The sequence below is a fragment of the Chenopodium album genome, chromosome 11 (assembly GCF_948465745.1).
Source record: "Chenopodium album chromosome 11, dcCheAlbu1.1, whole genome shotgun sequence".
Taxonomy (NCBI): Eukaryota; Viridiplantae; Streptophyta; class Magnoliopsida; order Caryophyllales; family Amaranthaceae; genus Chenopodium; species Chenopodium album.
The window spans coordinates 14,987,595-15,013,265 of record NC_137844.1 but is presented as its reverse complement, the minus strand read 5'-3'; the positions used below and the strand labels follow the sequence as shown (position 1 = coordinate 15,013,265).

Genomic DNA, 25,671 nt, shown 5'->3' with positions numbered 1-25,671 from the left:
TCAGGGGTAAATTATAGGGGTTACTTTTTTAGGGATTACTTATTCAAGGGTTACTCGGCCGATCAGGGGTTACTCTCACACTGAAAACGAGATAACAGACTGAGTAAGTAATCTCTACAAGTAACCCCTGAATAAGTAATCCATACAGGTAAACTCTGAATAAGTAACCCCTACAAGTTATCCTGCTACACCTGAAAACGAGTTAACCGACTAAGTAGATAACCCTTACAAGCAACCCCTACAAGTAACCCATGAATAAGTTACCCCTATAATAACCCCTGAGTAATTAAGTAACCCCTACAAGTAACCCATGAGGCCCTGTTCTTTTGAGCTTTAGGGCAGAGCAGAGTAGATTAAATTTCAGCAGAGCATAGTAGAGCAGATTTCAGGATAGCAGAGTAGAGCAGAGCAGATTTCGACAATATTATTAATACCATTATTAATGTTATTATTATTAATGTTATTATTATTTAATTTTATTATTATTATTATTATTATTATTATTATTATTACTACTATCATCATCATCATCATCATTATTATTATTATAGTAATAATAAATGTCTTTTAGTTTATGACTTTATCCATTTATTATTATTATTATTATTATTATTATTATTATTATTATTGTTATTATTATTATTACTATTACTATTACTATTATCATCATCATCATCATCATTATTATTATTATTAAGTGCATATACCATTGATTTAGGTGAGTGAAAACATTAACATATGTGTACCATATTTAACATATGTTAATAGTAGAAAGATAAAAGACAACAGTTTAACATCTTCAAATTATTACAAGCGCATATCAAAATAGGAATATAATTAGATTAGAGTTTAACATCATGGTGAATTAACCATCCACTTTCATATGATAGTCATTTTCATCATTTTCATTGTCGCTTTGATCTTCGTTGTTATCACCTTTATTGTCGCTTATGAGTAAATAGGGTTGTTGGGAAGAACATATTTTAAAGCACGCAATTTTTTGCAGCTTTTTTATTCTTTTTATATCATTGGTAATAATTATTAAATAAAATTATGTATTTAGTATTATTATTAAATATTAAGTATTGCTTTTCAAAAAAAAATATTAAGTATTATTTATTTTTTTGAAAGAATTTTTCTAATTATTAGAAACTATTAATTAATAATATTATTAAATATTAATTCTTAATATTTTGAATTATTTATTATTATTATTGATAATTATAATTATTAATTATTATTATGAATAATAAATATTAATTATTATTATTATTAATATTAATAATTATTATAATTATTATTTAATAATTATTATAATTATTATTTATAAATTATTATTATTATAATTATTATTAATATTAATAATTATTATAATTATTTTTAATATTATTAATTATTATAATTATTTAAAATAATAAATTATCATCAAAAATACAATATTAATTATTATTATTATTATTATTGTTATTATTTGAAAATAGAGCAGAGCAGATCAGATTTCTTTTGAGCAGAGCAGAGCAGATTTGATCTGAGCAGAGCAGGGCTCAGCAAAGCAGAGTAGCTCTAAAGAATGGGGCCTGAATACGTAACACATACAAGTAACCCTTAAATAAGTAATCCCTACAAGTAACTCTGTCCTACGGTGTGACTAGCCACATAGAAAAATTGCTGAATCTGTAATTATTTAGATTTTGTTCAAAGAGAGCTTAGTTAAAATAATTGGTGTCAAAGTTTGCTTTCTAATTTGTGATAAAGCCTTTTCGTACGTTGATACCCTGGAAAGAGTGGAAACGTAATACTCCGTAGTTTACATCAGTTGGCAACAATAATATACGCACTTCGAACAGCAGCTGCATCATTCAAGCTAAATTAGGTGATATATGTACAATAATTATCATTTATTATATTTATAAAAGTCGTCTAAAATTGATGATTATTCAATTTCTTGACCTTGTATATAAATGAATGCATAGAATAGTACTCATTCCGTTTTATAATAATCGCAACCGACATACATGAAAATTAGGAGAAAATGGCTTGATGTGCATTTACCATTAAACGCATATATATAGGCTTACAACATTAACCTAACTTGCCAAAACTCCTAACAAGATATATACAAAGATATTCACAAAATATATCTAACTTAACTTAATTATATCCTAACAATACATGTCAATGCATAACTTAAACCATTAATATTTGTAATTATATTGTATTATTAAGATGTATAAAAGTATTATCTAATGAAAATATACATAAACAGTAATTCCAAATTATTTTATATGGCAATATATGTTTTTAAAAAGTAAAGTCAAAGTAAGCACATAAATACCCTTCAACAAAACTAAAAGCATATAAATAGTGCAAGTCATAGTATTGCAATTATTACAAAACGGAGGGAGTAGTATAAGCTATTTCTCATTTCATGTTATTCATTGTCACATACTTGTTGTAAATTTTGTCTTTGGTTGTTGGAAACCATCGCAATCAAATTTGTAAGTGTAGAATAGAATTAATCAATAAAAATAATATAATTGTCATTTACGTCGCTGGAACATGATTGATGAACAGCATAATTGCACTGGTTCGTGTACATTTGACATCTCCTAAAGTGTAAAAAAAAAAAAGTATATTTACATTGCTCAAAATAATGGTTATGTAACAATATCGATCATAACCTCATGAAAAGAATGATGAAGGCTAGGTATAATTGTATAAACTAAGGCACAACTATTTGTAAATTAAAATCACATCAGATATATACTTCAAAATGTAACTAGTTGGTAAGCAAATCGAGCGGAGCCGAGCCGCCATTAAACCATGTACATGCGTTTTGAATAAGGAAAATAAGGAAAGAGTTTTTCCTATATAATGAATGACTTGTATATCTATCTACATGCATGAAAACAAATAGGAAAATTTGCAAATTACAGCCATTTAAAACTTGTATTTTGCAAATTGCAGCTATTTAAAAAAAAAAAATTGCAAATTACAGCTCAAAAGTTGTTATAAATTATAAATTACAGCTTAATTCAACATTTTCATCGGCTCGCGTGTCGAAAAATATTCATTTAAGGTTTTAGAGGCCATTTTACTGCTTAAGGGTCTGAATTGAGCTCAAAATTGGCAAAAAAAAATAACGTATGTGTCTCGTTTTGCGTAACAAAAATGTATCGATTTGTGGGCAACTATTTTTTCCTTGTAAAAACGAGGCATTTACGTTAATATTTTGCCAATTTCGAGCTTAATTTGGGTTCTTAGGGTAAAATGACCGCTAAAACCTTAACCGAACATTTATCGACACGCAAACCGATGAAAAAATTGAATTAGGTTGCAATTTACAATTTATAACAACTTTTGAGCTATAATTTGCAATTATTTTTTAAATGGCAGTAATTTAAAAATACAAGTTTTAAATGACTGCAATTTACAAATTTTCCTAACTATAATAGAATACCACAATAATCCAACGTACTAATCTTTTTTGAGGGGAATATATGTACTAATATTAAACAAATTTAAATGAGTACCATAAAGTTTGATTCTACTCTTTCCTTTTTTTTTTTTTCAAGTAACAAATAAATTAAAGGTGTATTAAAAAAAAAAAAAAAAGGCAGGTTTGACAATTATTGGTCAAACTCAAACATAGTTATGAGTATATAACTTTAATATAGTTATTTGTCAAAATAAAAAAGAAAAAAATTAAAAAACCCTATATATTCTGTAAAACAAAAAAAAGAAAGAGAGAGTAATTATAAAGATCTTCCATATTAAATATTTTTGGTCGATCTTGTGTGAATTTTGATTATAATTAATTATGGCAAAAGTATATCTAAGGAGGGACGTAAATCTGCATTTGCTTCAAAATATGTTCGAAATTATCAGTAGACCTCTCAACTGGATGTGTATGTACTCCTTCATATGTTGTTACCACGACTTCTTCATCTTTTGTTAGTCTCTGCACTTGCTTCTTTACGTTACACCCTACATGAGTGCATCGATAATAGCTTCTGCCATCACAATTAAAGATGCATCAATTCTCGGATAATTAATTAACTCTTTTTGGTTAATGAGGTAGGCAAATAAAAAGACTACACTAATTACTAAAATGATATCTCTTATCTATCAATTCAATCCAACTTTAAAAGTCAAATCATAAGAAGTTCGAAGAGGAAAAGTGAAGGGAATTTTTACCCTAATGGTTAATCTCATCACCTTGAATTATTAATTCGATCTATTATGAGACCAAATTTTTACATTTAGTTCAGGCTTCAATCCTAGATGAATAAGACGATGAATTTGTATTATACGAATTATGTATAATCTAGTCTTACGTATCATTTGTACATCGGTTGTACTCCGTAATACGACACACATGAAACATGTTAGCAAATGTGATGCGTGAAAAGGTGTCTATTGCTTAGGTGTGCATGCATTGCCTTATATTGTGCCAACTGTACATTTCATTAGCAAGCTATACTCGATCTATCACTTCGGGAAAGTGGGTCACTTTTGGTGATGAAGTCAAGTCAAGTTTATTTAAAATTATATTTATATTAAATTATTGCGTTCATATGAATCAAAATCTTAAATGGGTTGTTTTTGAATCAATTTGGATTGAATCGGTGGGATTAATTTTTGACACCTTTATTTCCGAGTGTAGTATATGTTTCAAATTTATGTTTTTCGGGGAGTTGGCCTAATAATAATAGTAATAAAAACTTTGAATTAGTAATTTTTGCAAGGTACTTTTGCAAGTGCTTAGCTATCTCATAATTATTGGATTCCCTACCCGGCCAACCTTGGCTCCTACATGCACACGCCCCCTACATTCAATTTCAGGAAAAAGAGTACGGAAACTTCCTCCATATTCACTCTCATCACATGGTAAATGACGTTAGTGCGCACGCTATCTAATTGTTAGGGGTTGGGTGATTAGTGATACGGATACTCAATTATTAGAGATAGCCAGACAGGCAAGCTTCAGTTGTGACTTTTGAAAGAGAGGCGTCCGAATACTGTTTCCGATAAACTTTACCTAGGATCAGGGCATCGAGCATGGTGATCCCAGACCACCGGTGTTGTGAAGTTTACGGTTGGACTTACATGTTAACTAGTGATGCACATGCGTCGAGAAAATGCATGTAGTGAACGTGCCGGGAGGAACGAACACGTTGCATAAACTTTTGGGTACATCGCGTGTATAGTAATTTTACTGTACAATTGCCCACTTTAGAATAAATTAAATTCAGGGTAACTTTTAATCTGCTTTAGAGTAAGTATATAACTTGTAATTAATTTTTATTGTAACTTAAGATGTATATAATACTTCGTAATTTTTTAAGAGATTGATTTTATAAACGATAACGTAATTTATAGTTTTATACATTATGAATTGAATGATTTGAACAGGGTAAATTTCTTATAAAGGAAGTAATTTATTAATAAAAGATATTCCTTATTCATATGCAAGTTTTATTCAATTTTAGGGTAACTTTTGATTTATTTAAGGCAGCATTACCTCTAATGTGCAATAATTATTCTAAAAATAATTTAATTTTGGTTGACGATTTAGATTTAATTTGTAAATTATAAAGGTTATTGATTGAAGCTTCATTTTGAGGAAATTTGTGACAAAATTCGGAAGGAAATAAATTATTTTTGAGAGGTGCATGCTCATCGCACAAATTGTTCACACCAAAAATATTTGTATTGACACATCAAAAAAAGAAATAGGGTATACCAAAATGGATTAAAATGGATTTCTAAATAGACTTATTGATTTTAGAATTTTTGTGCCGATGATGGATTTTTCAATGTGCACTTTTCCATACATTAGTCAATTAAAAGCTAACATCCACAGATTCTAGTAATAAAGTTGAAATAAGATTGAAATTAAATAAACACACTTAAAAATTTCATGGGGCTTTATGAGTGGTATCTAATTTCAATTTAGCTACTGTTATAACAACTCCTTATTTACCCGGATGTATATAGAGTTAGGTATATTCAAAGGGTAGTTTTTTAGCTTACCTTGCATCCGCATCATGGCATGTACATAAATATTTTTTTATTGTTATGGCTTAAGTTATTACAAGTATTTACTATTGTTAATTTATAGTAATATATACTACGTAGTCATTGCCATTAGTAAGTTGACAAAATTGACGATCATGCAAATTATTATTATTATTATTATTATTATTATTATTATTATTATTATTATTATTATTATTATGTGTAAGATTAGAGCAATCTAATATTACTCCCATTTCTAAAAGCTTTTTGTATTGAATGGTATTTGTCTCACAAAATAAAGTTAAAACAAGAATAATTTTTAGAAACGGAAGGGTGTTTTTCATGTAGCACTATTTCTCATTATAAAAATTTTGAAAATGTGAAAGTTCTATTACCCACAAGGCCACATGTAACTATGCATTTCTAATGATTACTTAAGATATGCTATCATATGTAATAGAAGAAATTATCCTATTTGCCTCCATCTATCTCTTCTCCTAAGTAACCCCTTACACCCATTTATCTCACTTCTGTTATTCCACCCAATAATAATAATAATAATAATAATAATAATGAATGCAAAATGATAATGAACAAATATAATAATGTTTGTTGTTATCAAATTATATCATTCTAAGGTTATACTTTGTATGTGCTAGGACAAGACCGGGATATAATTAACTAGGTTTAATTTAGAGCAAACTTTACAAAGGATGGTTCGGACCTAGATTGATATATAACAATTACTAGGTTCTAATAGATTTAAATAAGTCAAACATGTTAACAAATAAAAAGTGCAAAAAGTGCAATGAACACACTCTTATTAGTTAGTTCACATTCTACTGATTCTAGGTTCCAATATCAAATTCATCAAATAGATTTAATACTCCCTCCATCCCTTAATTAGATTCCTACTTCTAGCATTTATCCCTCACATAATAGAAAGAAGTAGGAATCTAATTAAGGGACGGAGGAAGTAAGATAATAATTTTAATAAGTGTAAAGCGAAAAGAACACACTCTTATTAGTTGGTTCAAATTCCATTATGCCGTATCAAAGTCATTGGCTATTGACGATGAATATTGCTGATTATGCATATTATGCCAATTACAAGTTCCTTGATTAGATAGCCCTCTTTATTTTCTTCTTGAAATGATATAATTAGAATCCATCATTTTCATGCTAAAGATAGCACGCATTCAAGAGGGTTAGCATGAAATACAAGACTTAACAAAATTAATAACCAATTAGATTGGTGCAAATAAAACAACTCCAATTATAGCTTAAAGTTGGTAAATTTTATTACCAAATTAACCGGCTAATAATTCTACCTTTGTAGAATATCATAAATAAGAAATTTCTTTGAGTCATCAAACTACAAGTAGATAGATAGATGATCGTAGGATATTCATGAACCTCATGTGTTTTTTTGGTCACAAAAGTGAAAAGCATGTGTAAAATATATTTATTTTAAAAAAGATTTCTTCCCTTTTTTTGACAAAATTATTAATCAGTCCAATTTCCAAATATTAAAACATTCAAAAATAATGAAAATAAAATTTGAGTATTACTCTAAAGACTTTGCTGATCGCCAATATATATATATATATATATATATATATACTAGATTAAACCCCGTGCAACGCACGGTTTTCAAAACTTTAACGACAATAAATTTTATCAAAAAAAGTATAACTCAGTATTAAGAAGTATGAAATATTTTTCTTCAAAAAAATTAAAAAAAAAATGAAATGTATTGTTTAAAAAAAAATGATAGGAGTATATATGTGAAAGAAAATAATTAAATATATATGTAATAGTTATTAAGGGCAATGTGATAGTTAAAGAATAGATTTTGTACAAATCAATAGTCAAAATTTTGATACCAATATAAAAATAAGGTTTTGTTTAGTAAGTTGTTTTGGAGGGAAACTCTTTATATTATATTGCCAAGTGTCCCTTCAGGTTCGCTTTTAGTATAATGTAATTGATTGATATATATATATATATATATATATATATATATATATATATATATATATATATATATATATATATATATATATATATTATTTTTCACATAGCTGATTAAAATAATTTTAGTAATTACATTTAATTTAAGTTCAAATCACCTTAGTTAAATATATTAATTTTAACAAAAAATAAGTTAAATTCATTAAAAACAAGTTTTAACCAAGAAAATGTTGTTTTTTCTAAAGAACAAATAGCAATTCATAACAATGATAAGTTCAAATTAGAAGAAATAATTTAAGAAAAATCATTTAATTTCAATAAATACCAATAATGTATTTTCTCATACATGAACTTATTTATTTTGTAGCTTTAAATTGAATTTTAATGATTGGGATCGCATTATTGATTAAACTATATATCTTTTATTGATTCAAATTGATTATATTGATACTAATTTTAACAAATCATATAGTTATTGTTGTAAAAAACAATCACATAGTTAAAATTAAATGTTAAAGAATTGATTGAATGATTGATTATATAATGCAGTATATATAAAATTACCTAGGAAATTTGTTGTTCTTGACAGCCTTTTGCCCATATTTTCTCCAACGATAACCATCATCAAGTATATCAACTTGACTCCTTGTATGAAAAGCATACCTATGCCTTCTCAATTTCATTTTCTCCTTGTTATCCTTCTTGTTCTCTTTGATTCCGCCACTCGACGATCCGACATATTCATTGGGAGCTAATCTTTTTCCATGATCATGTTGAAAATCCATATCCATCTCCATCCCTAGCTCAGTCTTTGTATTCGTTGTCTTTATCCCAATAAGTCCATTCTTGTAAACATCAATCAAAGACGACGAAGAAGAAGAAGAGATGGGTGTATGATGAGAGATTGGAATAATGTTTGTCATTGAGAAAGGAAAATTTTCCAAGGGTATTGATGAAAATGGAGTAGTAGTCATAGTAATAATGTTCTTAGCTTCTATGAAAGAGAAAGAGAGTGAGAGAGAATGAATGAGGGGAGAACAACGATATGATACGTTTCTAAATGGAATTATGGATGAAGACTAGTACAAGGAATTGGAGGTAGTAGAAGTCAAGAAGTGTTGTCATTCATGCAGTCATAAAAGGTAGAATTTGTGGAAAAAGGATATGATAGGCGGCTAGTGAAGCCCCGGCTGCATATTATTTGAGATCCGTATTGAATGTAACTTGTTTTAATTTGTGCGATGCACGATTTTATATTATTGTTAAATTTAATACTCCGTACTAGTTATTGGCTCGGTGATGTCGCGGGTCATTATAAATTTATTACTTTAATTGAACTATATATATATTAACTTGTTTGTCACTAAGAGTTTAAGTGGCGGTTTTAAAAAAAAATTAAAAATGATAGCTTAAGTAGTTGGTTATTTGTATAAGCTAGTTTGACTACAAGAATAATTTTTTGTTAGTAAATATAAGGTAAATGATAAATCAAATCCATTGTGGAAAAAAAAATGGAGTAATGTTTAATTTCTTACAAATTTATTAGTATGCAATTATTAAGGAGTTACATTCCAAAGGGAAATTTAAATAGGGTGTTGCATATTAAGAGTTTTTTCAATTAAATTAAACATTAATACATGAAATTAAAGTTAAAGCATGGAGTTTTTCAATCATTAATGGACTGGTATGATGTGGCATCACATATATACCAAATGGCAAAATTGGTGACACGTGGCAAAAAAGCATGTCTTGCCATGAGTTTTAATAATATACTACGTATATTGATTTTATTTGATTTCGAAAGTTTCGTTCATTTATGTTGTGTTTAATTCATCTTATTTTTACTTATCCTCTATTTTTATTTAAGTGCTTTATATTGATTAAGTATGTATATCGATACAAAACTTTGACTAATAATATATTTGATTATCAATAAGTATACAAACATATAAATATTAGTACTTTATTTATTGAGAAGATTGCAATAAGTACCACAAATTGAAAAAACTAAATGGGTATCGATTCAAAACCCCCTTAGGCACTAGTTTTGAATTGGTGTTGATATAGTTGGTACCAAAACCAAATGATTAAGGCACTAGTGCCCTTTTGTTATAAAAGGCATCGGTTCAAATGCCAAACCAGTGTCCACTGGTTTACTGGTTTAGCCTCTGAGTCGGTGCCCTTTATGTGTGCCTAATAATTTTTTTTTCTTTTTTTACCTAAATTGACCGGCAGACACTTGAATATATACATAAAACACAAATATTTTCATTTTTTGACAACTAATATTTTCATTAATAATTTGTAATTTTACATTTGAAAAAAATGGAAAAAAAAAATATCACAATTTTGATCACCAAATGACTTACGATTAGCTACTATAACAAGTTACTCCATTTTCATTAGGAATAAATTATTTTACTTTTTTTTTTTTTTTTTTTGTAACTTTGGATATTGTATCCATATCTAAAATCAAGCCTAGTATTCTACAAAGCTCATATATATTTAGCTTGAGAATCAATAGTTAGTAGTTAGTACAAGCTTGAGCTATAATATATGGTAATTTAAAGACCGCACAAAATCAACCGCTCCATCAAGTTTAAAGGTCTAGCAGCCAGTGAATACAGTACAATACTTTCCTCACATATGGTACAATTGATTGCAAGCTTTAGATTTTTTTTTCAAGTCCCATTTGCATGAAAGAAAAGAAAAAGACATTAATTTCAATTTCATTGAGCAGAGTTGCATACTTTAAGGTATAATTTTGAATGAAGATATTCATCATCCAATAGAAATTGTGTGAACCACTTAATGAGAAGTTTCTAAGCAAAGAAAACAAAATTCAATCAAATTAGTTCTTGAACATCAAAATTAAAGAAATAGTTGATTAGAATGAGCCATTACTAGGATAGTTTCGGATTTAAATCTATGTTTCCATGAAAATTTTGTAGATTGCACTGGATTGCTAAAAAATGTAAACAAACACAAGAGTACATTGTAAATTGTACTGAACTATGTCGTGTTTTTCTACTCAAAAACAAAGTTATTATGGCCTGATAGACTAATTATGGTTCAAATTTCAGAACCATTCAATTTACCCCCTAAACCACTAGGTAACATTACCACCTGCTACCTAATACAATCTTCTTAATATATATATAGTGACTCTCGTTCCATTATATAGAAGACGACTACAGTAAGCAAAAGTTAATACAAAGTACATGTTTTTGAGGTTGAAAATTATTAGATTCACGGTCATAGTAAAAATAATTTAGGTTGAAAATTACTTTATGAGTTATTCTTTCTTGAAAATTAATTTAGGTTGAAAATTATTAGATTGACGGTCATAGTAAAAATAATTTATGTTGAAAATTACTTAGGAGTTATTCTTTCTTGAAATTTAAGATTTTATTTTCATTAAAAAAAAAAAAAAAAGGTTAGGAGGGAAAATGGGGGTAATTTGGGAGGGAAAATCTACTAAAGCGGTTTATGCTTTAGTATACAAGTTGTATAATACTATAGTATATAGGATAGATTGAATCTTTTTTTTTTTTTTTTTTTTGACACATTGAATACATTATAGTCTTATAGGTTTACTCTAGGTTTTTCCTTGAGAGGGTTTTTCTAGTTCCCTTTATGATTTTTTCCTTAGGGGGTTTTTTAAGCCTCCATTGCTAGATTTTTTTTTTTTTTTTTTTTTTTTTTTTTTTTTTTTTTTTTTTTTGGAAAGGTTTTCCTTCACTCTTCTCCCTTTTTTTTTTCTTTTTCATCTCTTTTTTTTTGGTCTCTTGTGAATCTCTGTAGGGGCTTTCATCGGTATTTTACCCATGATAAGCCCCAAAAAAATTTTAATTGCTTTCAATAAATGGATCTCATCTTTGAGATGGTGGTTAGTCTTTTAGAGTTTATTTCAATTTTTTTTTTTTTTTTGTGTCTGCCGAAGATAGAAAATTTAGAGTTTCATAATATCCAAAAGTATGTAGAAGACCATATGGGTATATTCACTCAAACAACTATTCATTAGTGGATCTCAAGCCGAATTAGTAATAGCTCATCGATTGTATTGCTTCGGATGAAGTTTTTTATTAAGACGATCGTTGATCAAATCTGCGATATATTTAGTTTTTAGGTGATTTGTACTTGTGTTGAAATTCTAATTTTCCTTGGAATTATTTGTAAGTGCTATTTGGCTATCTTTTATTAATGAAATCATTTTTCTTTGTAAATTTTTTTTTTTTTAAAAAAAAAAAAAAAAACTTTTAAGTTCTTATGTTAACTTTAATCTATACTTCAATAAACCAAATATACATGAACTTCTTTTTATCAAATATAATATAATAAAGTCCAAATAAGTTCAACCTTAGCCAACACAAGTAATACGACTGAAGATTTATCCACATTACTATTCTTAATGACTCTCCATACAGTTGATAATAAAATGTGATTTGAACTATTCTTTAAGCTTGGATTTATCAACGATAGTCGCTTTCAACATTGGTATCTAGAGGTGATACAATTCTGCTGCATTTGGAAACAACAAGAATGTATACAATTTCATCATATTAAAGAACATATCCTTATCCTTATGTTTGCATTTATAAAAAGAGAAATAATGAATATGGATTTAAAAAAAAAAAAAAAAAAAAAAAAAAAAAAGCAAAAATAAAGAAGAAAAAAGAGCTTAATTTGAGGAGTCACTCTACACTTCTCATAAATTTGAAAAATAGCCACGTCTATTCTATTATTATAGATTTTATGACAATACATGTTATCTTTACACGTAATAACATCATTTGACATAAGGCATTTTTTCCGCTTTCCAAGTTGTTTGCATCATGTAGATGCACACATTGATCAAAATTGTTTATTGATACAACATGGACAAATATTAACATCAATTGCTTAAACTCAAAAACCTATTTTTTTTTTTTTTTTTTTTTTTAGTATAGATTTTGTATCACCATTCTAATGACACAGTCGCTAACAATAATTAATAAAAAGACGAAAGTCATTCTTTTGAGAGATAATAATGGCAGCGTGGTTTGGCAAGCTTGCTAATAGGAACGATACCTCTAGTAGCAAGCAATTGTGGCAGAAGCAAATGGAATCATACTTGGGATGAAGATGCCTATATATGCAATGCAACACAAGAGCAATAGAGGTGAAATTTGATTGCTAACAAGTAACAAATGGTTAACTTAATATGTTAAAATTTCCTATATTACACAAAGAGAAGTTGCATATACGTTGAAAGTAAGTAATTTCTAAGGCAGTCTTTAGGCTTTAATTTGTTCTCTTCACCGGATAAAAGATGTTCTAGTATGAATTTAATGTTTGGTCTTATAAGGTTTGAATTATTCTGATCTTATCTAATTGTCTGATCTGTTCTAGTCTCAAAACCTTAACTCCTACTCATCTACCCCAGCTCAAAAAAAAAAAAAAAAAAAAAGTTATTAACATCTCATCTTGAGCTGGACCATAATAAATAACAAATAACATAAATGATTTATTAAGAGCTATAATCAGTTATACAAAGTGAAGCAATTAATTCCATGCTTGAAATCAATAATAGTTATTTTAGAGATTTTTTAGGAATTCCAATAAAGTAATAAAGCTACATACCACCTAAGACCAACTCCAATAGCAAGCTAATTGTCAAAATACCTTGTCATGCCACATAAGTTTTTAACCTAATTGTCATTATAACTACTTTGAGCTCCAATGGCTAGCTATTAGCTTTTTTTTAAAAATAATCTCAATTAATTAAATAGCTAATTTTTAGAAATTTTTGGGAAAAACTACCATATAAATGACGAGTTTTGAGAACAACTACCATTTAAAACTTTTTTTTTTTTTTGAAAAAACTAACACAAAAACATAAAAAGTTTGAGTAGTACTACCTTATCATGTTTTCCGGCTAGAATCTCCGACCGTGAGGCCCTAATCTCTTCATTTCAATCGATTCAGGGCAAGAGAAGAAGCAAAGTTGTTTGGCGAACTCAATTGAAGATAATGTATATCTAATTTGCCTTGACATAATTTCTCAATTGAATATTCAAATTAGGGTTAATGGTAAAAAAATTTGAAACTAAGAGTTTCTGAAATAACGGGATTTGAGACAATTATTCTATATTATCCAATATAGGGTTCATTACTCATTATTTATTATGTATTTACAGCAATTAATTGACTTCAACCATAAAGAGATTAGGGTTTTAATTTTTTTAACAAAAGCAAAAAGAGGGAAACGAAGATTAGAAGTTATAAATAGCGGAGAGGGAAATAATTTTAGGATGGAAGTACTAATTGGTGGGCCTCACAACCGAAGATTCTAGCCAGAAAACTTGATAAGGTAGTACTAGTGCTGCTCAAACTTTTTATTTTTTTGTGGTATTTTTGTCAAAAAAAAGTTTTAAATGATAGTTGTTCTCAAAACTCGTCATTTAAATGGTAGTTCTTCTTAATATTTCCCTTATTTTTATTTAATTTTATTTATTCTTTTTTGGCAAGTATTCTTTCAAACAAATTAGCTTGGCAAAGCTAGTTACTTGGCGAAGCAAGACCAAGCTAATTGCATTTTCTACCTCCAATGGTCAAGCTAGTAGCTAGGAATTATTTAAAATTGCAAGCAAGTCCCTATCTATAACCATTGGAGTTGCTCTAAGCCTCTAATGAGTTTAAGGGTTAATCTCTACATTTTAAAAAGTATGAGATAACTCTTATGAATAGTGCTTGAACAATTGTACCCTCTAACATGTTCATTTACTTAATTTCCCTCATTAGCGTTAATTAACTCTTTTTTTAAACTCTTAAAAATAGTGTGCCGACATTTATACCCCTAACAATACTTGTTTACATATTTTCCCCTAACAATATTTTTTTAATAGGTAGGGATTGACAGAATCACAAATCAAACATTAATTAGGTTGAACCATATCAATCTAATAACTTAGGACAATTCGTGACCATATCCCTTACCCCCACTCCATATCTTGTCACACATTATTTCAATTATTAATATCCTTAGTTATCACTTATCAGTTATCATTATGTAAAAATTATAAAAGTTGATATTATGAAAATATAACAATAATTTTAACAAAGTTTCACGTTACTATTGTTATAAAAGTTAATACAAGTCAACTAGAAAACGGAGGAAGTAATTAACGAGTACCAATAACTAACAGTCTAACACAGCCTTACAACAAGGTCATAACTCATAAGTCTGACACAAGAAGTTAACCATACAACTCGTAAAAATATTGGGAGTGTGTAAGATGGAGCCGAACCCAGATTGTCTCCCACTTTCATCGTCGTCTTCTTTTAAATCCTCTTCTCTTCTCCCCGACATTTCCTCTCACCTCGACCTCTACACTATCCCCAGTCATTCCTGTACTCTCTCTTTCTCTCTCCTCATCTTAAACCCTAACTCTTCCAATTTTCAATTTCCTAACCTTAATTTGTTTTCTTTGTTTTTGTTGCAGTTTGGTTTTCATGGGATTCAATTCACGACACAGAAAGAATCGAATTGAGGGAGTTTTTCGATGGGAGTTCATTCACAAGAACCCCTAAAATCTACAAGGACTACAGGGATTTCATCATTTGTAAGTATAGAGAAGACCCTTCTAGAAGGCTCACATTTACCGAGGTTCGTAAATCATTAGTGGGTGATGTTTGTATTCTTAATAAAGTGTTTAATTTCTTGGATAAATGGGGTTTGATTAATTTTGGTGCGCCGCCGCCGCCGTCGGCGGTGGTGGAAGGGGTGGATGAGGAGGTGAAGGTGAGGGTTGAAGAGGGACCCCCAATTGGGGTTCGGGTTGTCGGAACCCCGAATACTTTGAAACCATTGAAGGAACCGCTGTCTGCGTCCGGTGCTGATGGTGGTGGTATTGGTGGTGGTGGGGTTGATAATGGGTTTAAGTTGCTGCCATTGGCTTCGTATTCAGTTGTTTTCGAGGATTTGGAGGGAGAGAAAGGAGTGGTATGTGGGAATTGTAAGGAGAAGTGTGAATCCAAGTACTATGATTGCGCAAAGGTACTCTGTTCTCTCTTGTTTTCATGATTATTTGTGTTAATTGATTTCTATTGAGTTTGCCATATTTTGCATTTAGTTTTGATTGTAAATGTTGCTATTAGTGATGGAAATTGGCCAGAGTTTTTGGTTGATTGGTTATATTCTCAAGTTTATATTGCTTCCGAAACTGTGGGTTCTAATTTGAAATTTTGATTTGTATATTGAAAATGTTAATGATATTCATTGAACTATTGTTAGTTAAAACATAGTATCTTGGAATCATATGATATATCAAGTTAGTGTTGGTGGAAATTTAGCCTAGAGATGAGACATGCACATATGGTTTTATCGGTGGAATCTGATTGTGTAATGTTGTGACATATTTTTACATATTCCGAATCATAGAGCTCTATTTAAAGCTAACGGAGGTGGTGAATACACTAGGAAGTCAATGTTGGGTCCTGTTCTATGACTGAGCCTGCTAGGTGGCTCATGCTGTTGATTCAAACAAATGTGTCATATCTTCTTAGGGCCAATCATGTGAGCTTACTTTGTAGGGCCGATGTAATCGACTTATGCTTCATTTCATTGAAGTTTGTTGGCCTTGGTAGATTGTATTAATTGATGAGAAGAAGAGAAACAGTGTTAATGAGTCTTAGTCTGCAAAATAGGAGAGAGAGATAGAGTAACAAGAAGAAAAAGAGCCAAAAAATGAGGAAAATTGGGGTTTCAATAGAGAAACAGTGTTAATGAGTTTGTTGGCCATGCACATGAGGGTCAATGCCGATTGCTGTTGAAGGTCGGATTTTGATGTCTGATACTTTCTCGCAAAAACAATTGATAGAAGGTAGTTTCGTGCTACTATTTTTGTAAGGTTGTTTCTCACAAAAATTGATATTTTAAAGGTTTTTTCCAATATAAATTTCCTTTATTTTAAATAGGTCTTTATCTGGGTTCATATATCAGTTAGTGTCGTGTTACTCTTCAATTATGAGCTTTGGCAACTTAGTTTTGTTCGTGCAATGGAAAGCAGTTAATTTTCTTGAAATTGGATTCATAATTTTTTGGCGGGTTGATTCATCTCTATTAATTTCTTAGAAGGAAAATTTCTTTGTTGATTTAACAGCTTGGTTTTGTTATCCAGCTTCTAGCAGTTTGAAATTCATCTCTCTTTGTTTTTCAATAACGGGATTTTTCATATCTCATGGACTTCTTGTGAGGAAACTCTTGCTTTGGTAATTTGATTTTTTGTCCAGCTACCAGCAGTTTATTTTTCATAGTTGCCTCTATGGACTGCTGGGAGACCCTTCCACCATTTTTTGGCTCGCTTTTTAACTTTTGAATTATAATTGGTCTTCTTCTGAACATATTATCATAGAATGTTACTTTTTGCAGGATAAATGTGTACTATGCTTGAAGTGCTTTGAGAAAGGTGAATATGGAGAAAACAAATCTTCAGAAGATTTCAAGTTGAATGACAGCGCAGAAGGCAGTATTGATCAAGGTGGCGTGTGGACTGAGACAGAGACACTTCTTCTTTTGGAAGCCATCCTAAAGCATGGAGATGATTGGGAACTTGTTGCTCAAAATGTGAAGACCAAAACAAAACTTGAATGTATTTCACGGCTTATTGAGTTGCCATTTGGGGAGCTCATGCTGGGTTCCTTGGGAAAGTTGTCTGCCAGGGCTCTTGATTCTGGTCAAGAGCAGAATGATGCTGGTCAAGAGCAGAAGGCCTCTAGTCTATACCAAGAAAATAGCAAGATGGAGCTTTGCCATCATCAGGATAATCACCAAGAAAATAGTCAACATCTGGAGAATAATAATCATAAGGAGGAGAATAATCATCAGCAGGAAATTGTTGTGAGGGAAAATACTGAGGAGATTGAGAACCTGGAGCCTCCTTTAAAGAAAAGTCGCATTGACTCTTCAGATCCTAGTAGATCTTTAATGGAGCAGGTTAGAGCATTTAATTTCAAAGGTTTCTACCAATTTTTTTGTTTTGTCTTACTATAATTTAACTCTTCAGGACGGCTATGCCTATGAACAGTAAAATTTGCGCTGCCCATAAGTTATGACAGTCAAACATATCCAATCTTACCCCTCGTTATTGCAGACTGTTTCTGTTACGCCTAAGCGCTGGGTTGGAAATCCGCAGGAGTATCCAGCTACTTTAAGATACAAATTTGAATAGAAATTTTTGTCTCCGCTTCTCAACACATACCCACCTTTTTCACCTTCATTTATCACTAGAATTTTCATGCACTGCACTTGACCTCCATTAATGACATTGCCAAAGTTACCGGATTAGCATAAATGAAATGGAGGAATGGGTAATCTTGAGAGCTGTTCTTGACCTTGAGCTGTTCTTGTAGGCTCTAGTAGTTAGGGTGAAAATTCAGTTTCTATTTAGTTAGTGTATGTGCTTATGCACTTATCCTCAAGAGCAAAACCCCTTACAGAGAACTTGCTTTTTTCAATTCAGAAGCTGGACAATGCTTTATTTGGTTCTTGGTAAATTCTTCGCTTGCATATATGCATATGCATTGACCACTGTCAAATTAACATGCATGTTTTTGACATCATGAAACAAAGCTTGAGACTTTAGGCTGTATGGCACATTCTATAGTTTTCTGTAATTAAAAACACATATTATTTCTGCTTTGAGATTATCAACAACTATAGAAAGATTAATAGCTCATGCTTTCAAAAGCTTTGTCTTCCTAAGCAAATAAAAAACAGAGGTTTGTCACCAAGGTTCTCGATTTATTCTCTTATAATTTAAGCTTTAAACTTCCCCTGTAGTGACTAGTAGCTCTGCTCATTTGTGGTGAATTTTTATGTTATTTTTTAAAAATCAGGTAGCTCTCATTTCTACCATGGTTGCTCCTCAAATAACAGCCACAGCTGCTGATGCTGCAGTTTCAGTTCTATGTGATGGAAACCCCTTGTTGAGGGAGATTTTCTATTCAGATGACCATATTTCCTTAGACAAGCATAAATGCGGCAATCTTGATATGGAAATGGAAAGGTATCTAGATTCTTTCTTTACAGACTCAGAATTATGATTCTCCTTGAATATCTATTAATGATTTCTTACTGAAACTTCCAGGGCTTTTCAATCTGAAGATCAAGAAATGGACACTTCTCATCCTTCAGGTATCTTACACACTATTTTGTGACTGAATCACCAGATTGTATATGAAAAGGGGGCTTGCCAATTGCCACGTTGATATAAACAAAATAAAATAAATTCAGGTGGCATATTAGTATATACATGTAGCTAAATACAGTACATAATTATTACCAAAAGTGAGGGAAAGGGTGTGTGTATCTCATTTTATCGTTACTGTCTATTTTCTCCAGTTGTACTTTTCTCTTTTCTCCTGATTTGTGATAACTCGCTAAGAGCAACACCTAATGACTCCACTTCCCTTGTTTGGTTTGTAACACTTTTCGTCCAGCTCCTCTCTCAGATGAAGAGGATATTGTTGTGCAAGTTTCCCTTCCTATTTTTTTTAATACTTATTTTTTCCACTCTCACTATTTTCCACCACCAAACATAATATTGGTATGATTTGCAGAGTATTGCAACCTTGTAATTTCAGTCCATTATATGACCTTTGACTAGCTGGTACCCCTGACCATATTAAGAAGGGGTGTGTATGTACCATATTAGGTGTGTGTAGGATAATGGTCCAAGTAATGGGGTTTGTTTGCTGTGTGAGATATACTTATCCTATCCCCAATGTTTTCTTTGAATATCCGTTATCTCATTCATTGAAATGCCTTTTGTAGAGATTGACAAAATATCGCAAATGGGAGATTCTATTCCTATAGCACTACAGATGAGAGCAGCAGTTGCTACAGCACTTGGAGCAGCTGCTGCTCATTCCAAAATATTGGCTGACCAGGAAGAGAGGGAGATTGAACATTTGATGGCCTTCATTATTGAGGCCCAGGTAGAAACTTTATCACAAATTCCTCTTCAACTCTTTGAACTTGTTTTGATGAACATTGAACTTCAGTTTTATATAATACTCTTGACAAATTATTCACCCCTTGCTCATTTTTCGCTGCTTCTATGCCTATATTTTTTTGTGAATGCTGAGCAGTTGAAGAAATTGCAATGCAAAGTGAAGTGCATGGAAGATGTAGAAGACTTGATGGAGAAGGAACATGTACTATTAGAGGAGTCAAAAGATGATATAATTGAACAGAGAGTGGCTACTTTGCGAAAATGTTTGGATGCCGGAATATCCCGTCCAAGGGATCATAATGTGTAAAACTGCAGTCAGGTAGTCTAAAATGCTTCTGCTTCTGGAAATGCTTCTGCTTCTTTGACTCAAATGATTCAAAGCATTTGGCTGGCTTCCAAGACTGCAGAGCTCCCGTGACAGCCTCTTCTCTGTAATGCGATGGGAGGTAGAAATTTGATCTCCTCCGTGTTGTATCCATAAAATTTTCCATTTAGAACTGCCGGATAAGTTTGAGTTACAATGTGATATTTGAGCTTCAAAATGCAAAAAGATCATGTAAAGATTAAAATTATGTTGCTTTTGAATGTTCATTTTAGTGATTTTACTTCACATAATCACATTACCAAGACCAAGGGATTGTTTGACAATCGGGGGTTGGTTGTTGGCTTGTTTGCTTGGCTTGTTTGACTAGCTGAAATTATTAGCTATATGAATTGGGTTTCTAAGTTAGTTGTTTAAGTCGACTGTTTACAAAAGTATTTGATAAAATTATTAATGGTTGTTAGCTGTTTTTTAGTGATAGAGTAGGCCAATAAGCCAAAACTCAAAAGCTAATAGAATAGGCCTCCTATTAGCTTTTGGCTTTTGGCGGGAAAGCCAGCTTAAAGCCAACTACCAAACATATTTTTTTGCTGTTTAACCAAACTAAAAAACAAAAAGCTAATTGCCAAACACCCCCTAAAAAGTGTAGCGATATCATTGTTTATAAATTCACAATGAGCTTCTAACAAAATTGTCACCCCTAAATTTAATGATCACATGGTGTGAAAATACAATATCAATCTTATCATGCAAAACAGTTGGCTGTGAAAAAACCGTTTATTAGTGCAGCTAGACGCCTCCGAGTTACCAAACAAGAAGCCTTAAGCTTTCTGTTGGAGTCCCATGGTACTCGACTGGCTTTTTTTTCACCGGTAGCATGCTTTCTCCTATCTGTTCCCGTGTCAAATCAATGGTGATCGACAGCTTTACCACTATTATCAGTGACACAATATATATGTTTTACTTCCGCACCAACAGTAGAAATTTGTGCTCACTTGATCCAACAGCCTATATCTCTAATTACTGTCATAATTTTAGACAATTTTATCAGCTGGCCGTCTGAAGCAAATTTCTACCTCAACCACCTGCAGAATGAGTAGCCATTTTAGATTCTTTCAACCTTAACATCATAGTCTCTTACTTGAGAAAGAAGCATTGAGCTGTTTGCTGTAGCAATTTCAAAAAGTGCCAAAAAGATAGTCTCTATATGTAATCTTGAGGTTACCTCTGAGTCGGGCTGTTAATGGTTTGCTCAAGAGCTTCCTCCAGCTCCTCACTTTCCTCAATTCTGCTGATTGAGCGCCCATCGACATGTCTAATGTAGTATTCCTGCATTTGTAGGATTATAAGTATCTTATTCACCTTGTGAGACTGTATTCCACTAATAAGTGGTTCTCAACTCTCATAACCTCATGCGACATGAACAATAGTTACTCCAAATGAGAGAATGAGAAATCAGTGATCATGACACAGCTGCACTAGGATATGATAACCATTCAGTTGCATAAAAAAAATAAGCCTTATGATAGACATCATGAACTTGAAATCGCCAAAATTGAAACACAAGACTAGTACAACTATACCATACGTACCTGAAAAGTTTTCATCTTTCCTACTGCTACAGATCCATGAAACACTACATATTGCATAACCATGAGAGTACTTATTGTATCAAGCAAGAGTTTTACTCTGTTGTCAGACCGTATATCTATGTGCGTATAGTCTCTGTAACTGCAGTTTGATGCAGTGACATGTATCCTTGAACTCCTGTCTTCAACATTCCAATTCTCCGGAGACCTGAACTTGACTGACGGTTTAATTATATGACCCAAATCTTTCTTGATCCCGGATAACTTTTTACTGTCATTGATTTTTAATCCCGTAGATTCATCTACAACGTTGACCATTGTTGGAGCATCACACTTATGAGTCCACAAGTCAGCATTAACAATATGAACTCCATGGTGCGCTAAAATCTCAGACAACTCATACAGTAACCCTGGCCTGTCAATGCCACTCAACAGAATCATAGAATACTCTTGATGAGGCAACATTCAACTGTCTCATTTGCAGAATTGAACAAACATCTTTTAGCCGCAAGAGCCTGTAAAATTGATGTAAATGCTATATCAGAAAGGGTTTGACAGAGGAATGAGCTTATAACTAGTTGAAATGTCAAAAAGGTCAGATCATCATTATATTAGTCCTGAGAAGCAAATTTGTAGCAAAAATTGAATGTTTAGACTCTAGCCTGGCATAAATGGTCAATAAGTCCTTCATCTTGAATTTTCTGCCATACTCATCTGTGACATTAAAGACTGGTATATCAGAAGTATATTCAGGTCATCATAAACCCTGAAAATTGCTAGTGACTCACCATCCATGAACCATCCATCCTTGCCTGAAACATAAGCTTTAGTCAATATGAGACTAAAATCGGTGAGGGTTTGGATTGTTTCGAAAAGAGTCTCATGCCTCGCACTGCTAACCTGAATAGGACCAAAACTTCAAACTTTCAGATACATCAAACTGTTAGTCCTCTATAATTTAATATCCAAACATGAATCAAAACTACAATAGGTGATATTCCTTGGCCTACAAACATATTCTTGATCAACAACCAAATAAGCAAAAGGCCGAATTATTATGCACCCTTTGGGACAATGGGACATATTCCGCAGTTCCAATTTAGGAGATGTTGAACTAGTTCTCTAAAGATACATAATAATCCATTTAAAGATAAACCAATACTGGAAATATAAGGATATATCTACCTGTATTATAGTGGCACTCTCAGAAGTATCATTGTCAATTATTACCCTGCAATGAAACCAAAAGCCAATCATGTGAGAATATCATAAACAATAGTAGGTTAAGTAGGAAAGACGAAACCCGAAAATATAATCTATTTTATACAAAAGATTCCCAGGAAGACAACATAAGGCCAACAAATCTATAATTTTTTTTAAAAACGAATGGGAATCCTAAAAGATCAAATTCCCAAAACATATTAGACATATTTCTAATCAAAGAGAAGGATGCGAAATTCCACGAAAATAAAGCAAAAAACAAAGGAGAAGATTAGTATTGAAGAGTGGCATATGCACACCATTTGTTCTGATCTTGAGATGTTACCATTTTGTGCAAAGTTTATAACCAGAAATAGGAATTCAAGAAAACCAACTTCAAATCGTTTTTGTGCAAGAAAAAAACTACCTTGAGGAATGTTTTTAGTACTTATAACATTGCCAATATATCTGACTACTTCAAGAGTTCCACAGCTTTACGCGAACTCGAAAAATATTGAAAATGAAATGCAGGCATTTGTTGCTGTGAGATATGATATAATAACTCAAGTCAAATAGATAATTTAAATAAACAAAAATTAGTATGGTATAAACCATTAAAAAAATTCAATAATAAAAAAGAAAGAAGAGAAAATCATTACCTTAAATATAAAAGTTTAGGATAGTTCTGATAATCCCCATGAAAGTTGTAAAAGGGGCACACACAACAACCAAGAAGCCATTAAAAAAAACAAATCCCAAAAATAATCAAATCATAATCTAAAAAATTGGATTTAAATGAGAATTAAATGCAACCCTCTTAATCCATTTTTTTTTTTTTTTTTTTTTTTTTCCGAAAATGAAAACATTCCTCAACAATCCCCCTATTTCCACAATTCACAAAACATACTTACAATATATATATATATATAAACCAAAAACAAAAATAAAATGCAAACAAACAACAAAGAAAACAATATGAATTCATTGCTCTCTTGAATTGTCATCATTAGAATGCGACTGCAAGTGCTGGTGCTGATGCGGGTGCACGGTTTCAGCAGCAGCAGCAGCACCTGAATTATCATTTTGTTCATGATCCTGCGCTTGGTGATGATGTTGCTGTTGTTGGTGCTGCTGCTGCTGCTGATAAATTTGTCCAATAACACCACCATGCCCGTCTTGCGAAAGCCCGAGTTGAAGGCCGGGAACCTGAGTTCCCCGAGCCAAAATCGGAGTAAAACTCAGTAAACCCATATTGGCAGTAGGCATTCCAACTCCTTGCAATTGAAAATTCGTGACATAACCAGAATTTTGACTGACTAAATTCGAAGCAGTAGCAGAACAACCATCAAAAACCTGTGCATACCCACTTCCAATAGACGGCCAAATTGATTGAGATCTTCCCAAACTATCACCAAAATTCGCCCAATTCACCCGATTCCCAACCTCAGCACCAGCCCTCAATTCATTCATCTTGGCGTGCAATCCCAAAGATACAGACGCGCCCTGGGGCGACACAGACGATGCCCCAGAAGCCGAGGCGGTAAGAAATGAAGCAGGAATAGTTCCAGAGCCAGTAGCAGCAACGATCGCAGGTTCAGCCTGTTGAAGCAGCCATTGAATAGTTTCACCATCAGTTTTATGACCCAATTCTCTTGTTAGCTGAAAAACTCTTGCAGCACAAAGTGCAGGCATTCTGATTCTTCGGCTTCGGCCATCAACCTTTGTGTGTCTGTCTTTGTTAGAAGTTCTTTTTGGCGCTAACGGCTGTTGATGATGTTGTTGTTGTTGCGACTTCTTCTGAAGGTCGTCTTTGCTGTTGCTGTTGCTGTTGCTGTTGCTGTTGCTGGTGGTGGTTGCTGCTGCAGTGGAAGAAGAAATGTTTAATAGGTGATGATGTTGTAACTGATGTTTTTCTTCTGGGTTGTTTCTGTTGTCATCCATGTCTGCTTCTGTGGATGTGTGTGAAAGAGGAGAGAGAAAGAGAGTGAGTGAGTGAGTGAGAGAAAGTATAAAAATGTAAATAATAAAAAAAAATGTATATATACAATTAATTTTGTTGTGGCCAATATGAAAGAAAGATGATTTTTGGGTTAATTTGGAAAAAGATAAGAGGGAGGACCCTTCTAGACTTTAGAAGGCCTACTTGACAACTTTGCCTTTGCTTCATTTATGGCTTTTTTAAATATAAAAAAAAAATTAAAAAATTATTTGATGTTTTAAGTTGGAGAAACAAATTTAAATAATGTTTTAGGTATGGAGGGCTATAAAATGTGAACTATTTAATCATATTTAATTGATTACTTGGATTTGAGGGAGATTGTTTTCCTTTAACATGTTTGATGGAGATATATGATGCAGAAAAAGAATACGAGTACTTTATTTAGAATATTATGACAAGTATAATAGGATTTAACACTAACTAATATATGCTAAATTGAATAAGATACATTCTACTTAGACAAAAACATTAATAATAACATATTTAGAGTATCAATAAGTAAATCGGTGGTGATTAAAAAAAAAAAGTAAATCGGTCGTGATAAAAATAAAGTAAGATATTATGATAAAT

General features: G+C 31.6%; 4 protein-coding genes across 11 annotated transcripts; 1 reads left to right on the top strand and 3 right to left on the bottom strand.

The window, feature by feature from the left end:
• Positions 1-3,431: 3,431 nt before the first annotated feature.
• On the bottom strand, positions 3,432-8,992 carry LOC145568642 (putative WRKY transcription factor 43). The gene is made up of 2 exons (XM_081628073.1): positions 8,560-8,992; positions 3,432-4,013 (listed from the first exon to the last, which is right to left on the bottom strand). The coding sequence occupies exons 1-2, from the start codon at positions 8,967-8,969 to the stop codon at positions 3,836-3,838; spliced, it is 588 nt and encodes a 195-aa protein (XP_081484199.1). The 5' UTR covers positions 8,970-8,992; the 3' UTR covers positions 3,432-3,835.
• Positions 8,993-15,225: 6,233 nt separating this feature from the next.
• LOC145567432 (SWI/SNF complex subunit SWI3A-like) lies at positions 15,226-20,570 on the top strand. Its single transcript, XM_081626696.1, has 7 exons — positions 15,226-15,387; positions 15,480-16,033; positions 17,408-17,971; positions 18,874-19,043; positions 19,125-19,171; positions 19,811-19,974; positions 20,128-20,570. The coding sequence occupies exons 1-7, from the start codon at positions 15,273-15,275 to the stop codon at positions 20,296-20,298; spliced, it is 1,785 nt and encodes a 594-aa protein (XP_081482822.1). The 5' UTR covers positions 15,226-15,272; the 3' UTR covers positions 20,299-20,570.
• A 366-nt stretch (positions 20,571-20,936) lies between these two features.
• Positions 20,937-25,099, bottom strand: LOC145567433 (transcription factor TCP20-like). Of its 8 annotated transcripts, none has more exons than XM_081626702.1 (7): positions 23,530-25,099; positions 23,088-23,133; positions 22,691-22,802; positions 22,565-22,631; positions 21,906-22,417; positions 21,539-21,642; positions 20,938-21,398 (listed from the first exon to the last, which is right to left on the bottom strand). In XM_081626702.1, the coding sequence occupies exon 1, from the start codon at positions 25,041-25,043 to the stop codon at positions 24,084-24,086; it is 960 nt and encodes a 319-aa protein (XP_081482828.1). In that variant the 5' UTR covers positions 25,044-25,099; the 3' UTR covers positions 20,938-21,398; positions 21,539-21,642; positions 21,906-22,417; positions 22,565-22,631; positions 22,691-22,802; positions 23,088-23,133; positions 23,530-24,083. The 8 variants fall into 8 exon arrangements, with proteins under 8 accessions (XP_081482825.1, XP_081482826.1, XP_081482824.1 ...); XM_081626701.1 differs by having other exon boundaries at positions 22,565-22,616; XM_081626705.1 differs by having other exon boundaries at positions 22,565-22,616; positions 22,691-22,714.
• LOC145566352 (ACT domain-containing protein ACR4-like) lies at positions 21,441-23,451 on the bottom strand. The gene is made up of 8 exons (XM_081625798.1): positions 23,423-23,451; positions 23,088-23,133; positions 22,917-23,024; positions 22,691-22,802; positions 22,565-22,631; positions 21,906-22,317; positions 21,539-21,642; positions 21,441-21,480 (listed from the first exon to the last, which is right to left on the bottom strand). The coding sequence occupies exons 1-8, from the start codon at positions 23,449-23,451 to the stop codon at positions 21,441-21,443; spliced, it is 918 nt and encodes a 305-aa protein (XP_081481924.1).
• Positions 25,100-25,671: the final 572 nt, after the last annotated feature.